Raw genomic sequence first — 10,513 nt, forward strand, 5'->3', positions numbered from 1 at the left:
CCCCTTCCTCGTGCTGTGCAGGAAGAGAGAAAAGACAAACATCTGGACAAGATGAAGACATTTTAAACAGTCTGGTATAGGCCAGCCTAAAATCCCTTGAATGCTAGGCAGTGTGGAGAGCCAGCGTGGTGTAGTGGTTAAGAGTGGTGGTTTGGAGCGGTGGACTCTGCTCTGGAGAACCGGGTTTGATTCCCCACTCCTCCACATGACCAGCAGAGGCTAATCTGGTGAACTGGATTTGTTTCCCCACTCCTGCACACGAAGCCAGCTGGGTGGCCTTGAGCTAGTCACACTCTCTCAGCCTCACCTATTTCACAGGTTGTCTGTTGTGGGGAGGGAAGGGAAGGTGATTGTAAGCCGGTTTGATTCTTCCTTAAGCGGAAGAGAAAGTTGGCATATAAAAACCAAATCTTCTTATGGCGACCCAATAGGGTTTTCAAGACAAGAGCGGAACAGAGGTGGTTTGCCATTGCGTGCCTTGGCGTAACAACCCTAGTCGTCCTTGGTGGTCTCCCATCCAAGAACTAACAAAAACCGACTCGGCTTAGTTTCGGACATTGGGCTAGCCTGGGCCATCCAGGTCAGGGCAACCCACATGGTAGGTAGTGGTAATTCAGAGTATGCATAGCAACAGTTTATCCGCTACTAAGTGTACTGCTTATTTCACCTAACCACTGGATTGTTCTCTTCTCACAGTCCTTCGACACAACGAGTGAATATGTTGCTTGCCTGCGACATGGAAAACCCCGGCGCTGCTTTTCTCATCCCGACACCAGGGCTGCTGCAGCAGGACTACCAGAAAGTGGAGACCTCTAGCCCTCTGGCACACCACGAGACAACAACTCGTTTACCTAAGGCGCACGAGCTTGAGAAAAACGAGACCGCCTTGCAGTATGAGCTGGTGCCAGGGGAAATCATAGCAGCCAGTCTGCTTTTTGGAGCTTTGTGGCTGCTTTCCATCTTTGGAAACTCCCTCGTTTGCCTGGTGATCCACAGGAGCCGAAGGACCCAGTCTACCACGAACTACTTTGTGGTCTCCATGGCCTGCGCGGACTTACTCCTCAGCGTGGGGAGCACCCCACTGGTGCTTCTGCAGTTAGCCTCTGGCAGATGGACCCTCGGGAGCATGATGTGCAAGCTAGTCAGGTATCTCCAGTACCTCACCCCTGGTGTCCAGATCTACGTACTGCTCTCCATTTGCGTGGACAGATTCTACACCATCGTCTACCCTCTCAGCTTCAAGGTGTCTCGGGAAAAAGCCAAGAAAATGATTGCAGTCTCTTGGCTCTTTGATGCCGCACTGGTGTCTCCGGTGTTCTTCTTTTATGGGTCAGGACGGGATAACAGTTGCAACTTCTTCCCCCCGCATTCATGGGATGGGGCTGTTTACAGCATCATCCATTTTTTACTGGCTTTCCTGATCCCATCTGTCTTCATCATTCTCTTCTACCAAAAAGTCATCAAGTACATTTGGAGGATAGGCACAGACGGCAGGACGGTCCGGAGGACAATGAACATTGTTCCGAGGACTAAAGTGAAAACCGTTAAGATGTTCCTCTTGTTAAATTTGCTTTTTCTGCTCTCGTGGCTCCCTTTTTACGTGGCTCAACTTTGGCACCCGTATGAGACAGATTACAGGAAGAGCTCTTTGGTTTTTATGTCGGTCACTTGGATTTCCTTTAGCTCCTCAGCCTCAAAACCTACCTTGTACTCTGTGTACAACGCAAACTTCAGGAGGGGCATGAAGGAGACCTTCTGCATGTCCTCCATGAAATGCTACCGCAGCAATGCCTACACCATCACCACCAGCTCAAGGATGGCCAAAAGAAATTACGTGGGGATCTCAGAAATCCCCGCCCCAGTCAAAACGATTTCTAAAGACTCAGTATATGATTCCTTTGACAGAGAAGCTAAAGAGAAGAAACTTGCCTGGCCCATTAATTCAAACCCACCCAATACATTTGTCTAATTCGTTGGGGTCTTTTCGACAATTGTTGTGCCACACAGGATTACCGGTTTTGGAACAGACTGTATTCACATGTGGGAAGGGTGTTGTATACAATTATGTGAGCAGAAAAAAGGGTTTTATTTTATTAAACACGTTTTTTTAAAAATTGTAGACTGCCTTTAAAACAAACAAACAAACATGATAGAACAATGCTCTTCAGAACGAGAGCCACATTTCAAAGGTTTGCGTTCTGTGAATTTAAGTTCTTTTAGAAAAACTCATTTATTACTGGAGGCAAAACTATTGGGTGTAAAAGAGAATGAATCTCCCAAGAATGCAGAGCAACAATTTTGCAAGGCTGGAAAACAGGTGTGTTCCAACCGCCCCTTTTGGGCTAGGGATGGCCGTGCTGCCTGTCCGCGCTAAGACACACAAGATAAGAGCGGTGGTTTGGAGCAGTGGACTCTGATCTGGAGAACCGGGTTTGATTCCCCACTCTTCCACATGAGGGGTGGACGCTAATCTGGTGAACTGGGTTGGTTTCCCCACTCCTACACACAAAGCCAGCTGGGTGACCTTGGGCTAGACACACTCTCTCAGCCCACCTACCTCACAGGGTGTCTGTTGTGGGGAAGGGAAGGTGATTGCAAGCCGGTTTGATTCTCCCTTAAGTGGCAGAGAAAGTCGGCATATAAAAACCAACTCTTCTTCTTCTACACAACAGACACCCTGTGAGGTAGGTGGGGCTGAGAGAGCTCTGAGAGAGCTGTGACTAGCCCAAGGTCACCCAGCTGGCTTTGTGTGTAGGAGTGGGGAAACAAATCCAGTTCACCAGATTAGCCTCTGCCACTCATGTGGAGGAGTGGGGAATCAAACCCGGTTCTCCAGATCAGAGTCCACCGCTCCAAACCACCGCTCTTAACCACTACACCACGCTGGCATACCATGGGAAACAAGTTTTGTCCCCAAACCCGTATAACTTTCTTCCCTGGGAGCACATAGAAGCCACATACTGGGGGAGGGGTGGGGGGTGTAGGCAAAGCCTCCATCTATGGGAGTAGTCGTCTGCAAGGAGATTGAGATGTATGGGCAGTGCATCTAACAGGATTTGTGGGAAGGGTGAAATCTTACCCACTAGCCCCATGTAGCCACACTGCATTGTATGTAAATAGGGCCTTAAAGAAAAAGCACACACCACGATTGCACATATTCTTTTGGGAGTGCCTTCTGTATGGTAATCTCAGGAGGCATTTTAGTTCATTGTGTTTGCCAGTTGTTTCTGATCTATATTCTTATGACCTCACTGCATACTTGCTGACAGGGATCCAAAAAGAACTTTAGCTGTTGCTAATTTTTTTTTAATGCCTTTTATCTATTGGGTGATTAGTGATTAATAACAACTATTCACTGCTCAAGAGTGCTTGTATCCTAGAGCTTTTATTTGAATGAAAGGAAAGGAAAAAAGCACATGCCACCGCAGGGAGCGGGGTGGGGGATTAAGACATCCCATGACGACCATCTCAGTGAGGAGGAGAGACCTGGAAAGCCGCATCTGAGCTTCAGCATTGTAGAGGGAAAATATCGCATGATTCTATTCACAGCCTGCACTAACTTCCCCACATATAAAAAAGGATATCAGGCAAAAAAAGGTTTCTGGCCTAGCCTTCTACCTAGTGTACTATTTGCAGAAGAGTTGGTTTTTATACCCCGATTTTCTCTACCTTTTTAAAGAGACTCAAACAGACTTACAACTGCATTCCCTTCCCTTCCTCGCAAAAGAGACACCTTGTGAGGTAGGTGGGGCTGAGAGAGTTCAGAGAGAACTGAGACTAGCCCAAGACTTCACGTATAGGAGCGGAGAAACAACCCTTGTTCACTAGTTTGGAGTCCACCGTTCATGTGGAAGAGTGGGGAATCAAACCCGGTTCGCCAGATTAGAGTTCACTGCTCTTAACCACCACGCCATGCTGGCTCTGCTTTAAATGTACATGGAGTTTCTTGTCCAACCTGTGAACTTCTTGTGTTCACTACCAGTGGCGCTTATGTGCCATCTTTTTTTTTAATAATATTTTTTTTTATTTTCTTATTTAATACATCAATCTACAAAATAGTATCCAGTACAAAAAATAATAATACTAAAAAACAACTAATACTACCAAGTTAACAATAAATGAACTTCCCCCTCTCCCTCTTCCATCCAAAAATAAATTGTGAAAACTTTTGCTAACAGAACTAATCCCAATAGTATTTTAATAAACATATTCTTATCCTATCTAAAAGTATTAAATCAATACTGATCTAAAATTAATAAAAGGTGAAAATAAGGGATTAGATTAAACAGTATTCTTTAAATGGTTCCATTAAGGATTAAATTTTTCCAAAATAAAAACAAAAGGAACCATTAAGTGATATTTGTATAGAATCAAAAAATAAAAAATGTTGAGTTCTCCTACATCTTCCTCCTTTTCTATTAAAAATTAAATGTTTTATAAATCTTTCAATTATCCCTAACATTCATTTCAAACATATTATAATTCTAGTAATCCAATATCATAGTTTCAAAAATGTTATAGTTCTGAGAAATCAATATCATATATAATTCTATTTCCATTTAAGCCAGTCCTTTTAACCAGTTCCTTTTAATCATATCACCAAGAAAGACCAAACTCTCATATATTTATCCCTTTGCCTGGAATTTCCAGCGTTTCCTTCCTTTCCCTATTAACAGTAAGTGTCGTAGAACGTCCTTGGAGGTTGTTAGTGAAGCCTCTTCAATGAATCGATGGTCTTCACTGTAAATCCACGTTGCATTCTGTTCCATCCCAAATTCAAGGGAAAAAATTCTGGCAGCTCCGGTTTTCCTACTCGTTGAATCCTCCAAGCAGATATTGAACAGTTCATCAAGCAGGTTGAAAAAAATCAAAATCAAATTGAGACACATTCAATTCCATTGTTATCAGCCAGATTTGCTTTTTGAGGTTTACCAACTTCCTCTGGTGAATTCTTCTGTTCTTCGTCACTCTTAACAAGTAGAGGGTCTTCTTTAAGGTCTTTCTCATTCATTTTTAGAGTAGTTGATTGGATAAAAGCATTGAAGGTATTCGTCATAATGGTCATTTGATCCATCTGCTTTGACATCTGTTTTGACAGCTGTTCATACTGTTTTATAATTAATTTTTTATAATTTTATAATTTTTTATAATTGGTACTCATTTTGCTTAGCAAACATGCCCTGAATTCTTTTCTCCATATTTACTTCTTGCAAGGGTTCTTAGGATTTAGGTGTTGCAGGTATTACTGTATGCACTGATGGTTGATATTTATTTCAGCGATTTTGGCAAGTCTTAAAAATTGGTTTTCCAGAATATGGGTAGGTTAATAGTTCGTGCTGAACCTAATCGCTAAAAAAATCCACAAGAAATCCTCAAAAGACAGCTAAAAAGTGAGTTTTAAAATTTGAAGTACCATCAAGTTTTTTGGACATTCTAGGTCACAAGCAAACAACAGGTAGTAGGAAGTCGGCAGGAAACTGTGCAGCCACAGACCTTCCGGCGTCCCCTTTCTGTACTTTTTTTAATAGCAAAACTTTTAGTTGATGCACCAGGGGATTCACTTCTGGTCTTATAGGCTTCTATACTTCCCGTCTCCCTGTTGTCGGCAGGCGTCTTGCAATAGAGTAGTATTACTTCCTAGAGGTCTTCCGGCACTTCAAAATAGATCTTGGAGACGTGGCAAGAGGACCTTCCCATCCGGGAAAAGGTAGCGTGACCAAGGGGAAGGAGGGTTTTATTTCTCCCTTCCCCTCAAACGTCACAAACTGATTGGTACTTGCCACGTCTGTCAAACAGTTCAGTTGTTTAGTCTACCCCCAGATCAACTTGATAGAGTCCTTGCCACTTTATCTGATATCTTAGCAGAAAAGTTTTTAAACGATGGGGGCGGGAGAGTGAGGAGTTCCCAGTTAATTCTGCCAATCAATTCAGCCTTCTATTCCCGGTAAGATCAAAAGAATTCTTGTTACTCACTTAGATTTCGGAGGGTGAGGTTTTTCTTCATTAAAATAGTTCGTAAGATGGTTATAGTTAATGGAGGTCCAAGCCTAATGCCAAAGAAAACGCTTGCGGCGATGCTATCTCCTCTCGATGCCAGCGGGGACAAACATCCACACCTCCGGGGGGCTTAAAAAAGCTCCCTCGGAGAGTATGGGAGTCACACCGCTTTCTTCGGGCTGCAGAGGAATTCCTGCGTCCCGGTCCACTATTTAGAACCGGGTTGGTGTGCAAAAACACACCAATTCAAAGCGTTTCTTGGATTCCCTTGGGAGCTCTCCCAAGGGACGTGTGCTGGGATCAGCTCATTACCGGATGTTTGCGCTCATGTGCCATCTGATTCTAGCAATGCACTTCCTTCCAGAATTCTGGGCCTGCTTTATTAATGGAGCAGAACCTTGCTTTTCTACTTTCCCCCGAGCAGGTTCCCCGTGCGCTTTGAAGAGTTCCCATTAATCGGCCAACGGCTCCCTCCGCTGAAACTAATGAGGAAATCGTTCTGGGAAGGGAGCCGCCATGTGCCCAGCACAGATGGCAGGAGACTATGACGTCAAAAATGTCCCTGCTGAACACGTGAGCCTGCCCCCTTTCCCTTCCTGCCACATGGTGCTCGCCTACGCAAGTGGTAGGTGGGCTTCTAAGGACCACAGGCTGCAGTGCACATACAGAAGCCCCCCCCCCCAATGTCAGGGGGCCCATGAGTATAAGGGGCTGCTGCCAGAAAGAAATATCACTCTCCCGTGTGGGCAGATGAGAACTGCTTGAATCTCAGCAGCCATCTGCCACTTCAGAAGAGGAAAAGATTGTGACAGAGGCCTTCAGAGAGACCGCTGCAAATGCCTCAAAACAGGCTGTTCTTACAGTGAGATTTGTCACACTAATTAGTCAGCAAGGAATAAGGCTTTTCTAATTAAAAGAGGCCAAGAATCTGACGAGAGAGGGGAAGGGGGGAGAGGCGGCAGCGGTACTTGAAGGACAGGTCTCTTCACAACTCTGTGGAGAGAAGTTGTAGTGGTTAAGATCGGTGGTTTGGAGCAGTGGACTCTGATCCGGAGAATCGGGTTTGATTCCCCACTCCTCCACATGAGCGGCGGAGGCTAATCTGGCGAGCTGGATTTGTTTCCCCCGCTCCTCCACAAGAAGCCGGCTGGGTGACCTTGGGCTAGTCACACTCTCTCAGCCCCACCGACCTCACAAGGCGTCTGTTGTGGAGAGGAAAGGTGATTGTAAGCCAATTTGATTCTCTCTTAAGTGGTAGAGAAAGTTGGCATATAAAAACCAACTCTTCTTCTTCATTGAACAGTCTCCACATTTCTTCACAGCCCCCCCCCCCAAAAAAAATGACCCTCCAAAGTGAGCTTGGTTTACTGTCAGGATAATGCTCCAATTCCCAGTGGCTTCCATTAAGTTCATTGGAACCAAGTAAACTTTTTTTGGAGGGGGAACAACAAAACCTGTACTCTTCCATCCCCAAAACACGGGGTGCAGGCATTTTGGTGGCAAAACGTGCAATAGTACTTGTGGAATAAACATATTTGTCCCAGGGAGGTAAATGGCTGACAGTCAACCGTATGAGAAAAATGCCAAGCGCTGCACCCCGGGGCACCATTTTGTCAGGATATAAAAGACACTCCCACCCCAAATGCTGAATGGCCCAGTGTCAGAGGGAGACAACATGTCCCCCAGCCAGTGTAGTGTAGTGGTGAAGAGCGGTGGACTCAGATCTGGAGACCCGGGTTTGATTCCCCACTCCTCCACGAGTGACGGATGCTAATCTGGTGAAGTGGATTTGTTTCCCCACTCCTACACACGAAGCCAGCTGGGTGACCTTGGGCAAGTTACAGCTCTCTTAGAGCTCTCTCAGCCCCACCTACCTCACAGGGTGTCTGTTGTGGGGAAGGTGATTGTAAGCCGGTATGAGCTCCCTTAAGTGGTAGAGAAAGTTGGCATATAAAAACCAACTCTTCTTCTCCATGTGCTCAGCCCACCGAGCCACCCAGCTGTCCCTGCTCCCCAACACTCTTTGCCGCTTTGATAAAGACCCACACACGAGCTTGAAGTGTCATCTGCTTTAATAAAAAGCAACAAAGGACAGACTTGGGTCTTACAATTTAAGAGGTTTCTCCACACCACTACATGCAAGCGACAGGAACTGATCAGAGCCCCAGCTTCTCCCTTCCTGAGGCACACGGACGACTCTGGTCAGGCTGCAGGAAGTGAAGCGCCAGAACCTCTGGAGGGAGCCAGCCGGCTCTACCGCAGCTATTTGTCTCCCTATGCACACTCCGCTCCATCCCCACCTCTTTTTGACACCTCCCGTGTGGTGTTCAACATGCGAGGTCTGCATCAGCGGACTGGACAGACCCCTCCCGCTCCCCTCTTGCGGCAGCTGGGCAGCCAGCCAAATGGCAAACGCAGAGCCCCTCACAAAGCCGGTCCTCCATTGCATGGAGCAAGGAAGATTGTGTTAGTTTGAGACTCCAGGAGTGCATTAACAAGCAGATTACAGAGAGACACAATTGCACAGGTGTGATAAAAATCAAAGCCAAAGGAGGTCTATTTTAAAACAAAAACACCAGCAGTTTGCTTCCCAAGGGCTTCTTCGGCCCTGTTAAACAGGCCATTTCACAAGAGGATTAATTTAGATACCTGCTATTTAAGGAACTGACTGCTCAGATCAACCGACGGCTGGCCTGCCAAACAAGTACCTGTGGCCACGAACAGCACCTGCCGGTTTGTGGGCTGAGGCGCACCAGGAAGAAAGCGTGCCTTGTGGGAGGGAAAGAACAAGCCACTTTTGCGCACGTATCCCTGTCCTGTACCCATCTACCAGGGAATCCCTGAACAGCATCAATCCCCCCTCTCTCTGCCAATACATGGGCTGTGGTGTCATGCCATGAAAGGAAGGGAGGAGGGCCCCAATGCAGCCTCGTCCTACAGTGGCAGCGGGATTTCACAAGCATTAGGGCTCAAGGGTGGGGTTTTGCTTCCTGGGTGGTACTGAAAGCTTTTTCCACCACTGGAGGAACTACCGTCAATACTGCTGGATCACACCCCTTGACTGTCAACTTTAAATCAGGGCTGCCGTTCAGAGTCCAGCTCCCCGAGGACTTCGCCATTCATTAAGGTCATTTCTAACGTTTGTGAGCAGCTAGTTAAAAATATACTCTATGCCTATTAGTGTCTCCAGGGGAAGCCCGGGGTGGTGGACGAGTGGAGTCATTGGGGTCACGCTTATGCACCTGGCCTCTCCATCACTATACCAGCAAACGCAAGAATCGTGCAAAATAGTTAAAACATCTGCAGAATAAACTATACAAGACATTTGCATAAATACACACATCACACAAATCTGGTACTCGGGGCACACACCCACTGAATTCTTCCAGTGCCCGAGACACACAGCCGTGCCTTAAGCCTGAGTTACATTAGTCCTAAAACTGTCTCTGTGTACCCTCTTGCAGGCACAAAGCCTCAGCCTGCCCAACCTGCAGCCTGCCCAACCTCCCATTCCACTCCATCAGCCTTGAAAGGGGAAAACTCCGGATTGTGCTCAGAGTTTCCGAACACTCCTCTCGGCCAACAAGCCAAAGTGTTTAGCGTCCATACACAGAAAGCCTCTAGACGGTGACCCTAAGCCTCTTACTCCAAAGCAAGCGTCCCTCGGGATTAATCAGCATTACTTTGAAGGAATGTGTTTTAAACTCCAGAACTCAAGACTACTGTGGGTTACTTCCATTATCTACCTTGCCAAGATACAGACAGCTACATGATCACAGAGAACAGAAGAATTAGCTGCTGTGCAGCCAGGCTTGGGGATAAAAGCCTCTTGCTCAATGCAAGAAAAAGGAGTAGAGGCAGGGAAGCTTTAGATAATAGAAGAAAGCTGGGAGTTTGCCCCCACCCCATGCACTCAGATTACAAAGGCATGTGTGGGAAGCAGGATAAGAAAAAAGTTGGTGGGCTAGCAGGACTTTCAAGGCGCTTCGGGCAAGGCCCCCAAACCCTTCACTTCCATGAAGTCAGTAAGATCACGGACCTTACAACTCTGTAAGGCAGGTCAGTATCAACCTCCGACTGGAGACCGCTGGATTCGAGAAGAGTGGGCTTGCCTGGAGCCGTCTAGTGGCCAGTGGCAAGATGGGCAAATTCCAGTTCCCAGTTCACATTCTAGCTACAAGAGCTCAGAAACTACACAACTGTGAAAAGGAAGAACATTTCCATCACATATTCACACCTCGGCTTCTCATCATGCCCCACAAATAAATAATCCCATGAAGAACTTGACCCCCCACCCTCACCCCTTCCTTCTTCGGTGATCAAGATCTCCGATTTTAGTGCACAATTTCTTCTTAAATAACTACGACCTCAGCACAATACAGGCTACAAACTCTTAAACAGCAAACTCGGTCAGGACGTTTCCTCTCTCCCTTCCCCCCAAAGTCAGAATCCCTACTTGCCCGTAGGCGGCAATACAGAAGAACACTGGGTTAAAATAAGTTGCAGATGGACTTGG

The 10,513-nt window shown here is 46.4% G+C and overlaps 1 protein-coding gene across 1 annotated transcript; it reads left to right on the forward strand.

Moving 5' to 3' along the window:
- Positions 1-703: 703 nt before the first annotated feature.
- Positions 704-1,986, forward strand: GPR19 (G protein-coupled receptor 19). Its single transcript, XM_056862733.1, has one exon. The coding sequence runs from the start codon at positions 719-721 to the stop codon at positions 1,967-1,969; it is 1,251 nt and encodes a 416-aa protein (XP_056718711.1). The 5' UTR covers positions 704-718; the 3' UTR covers positions 1,970-1,986.
- Positions 1,987-10,513: the final 8,527 nt, after the last annotated feature.

The sequence above is a fragment of the Euleptes europaea genome, chromosome 17, assembly GCF_029931775.1.
Source record: "Euleptes europaea isolate rEulEur1 chromosome 17, rEulEur1.hap1, whole genome shotgun sequence".
In the NCBI taxonomy this organism is placed as follows: Eukaryota; Metazoa; Chordata; class Lepidosauria; order Squamata; family Sphaerodactylidae; genus Euleptes; species Euleptes europaea.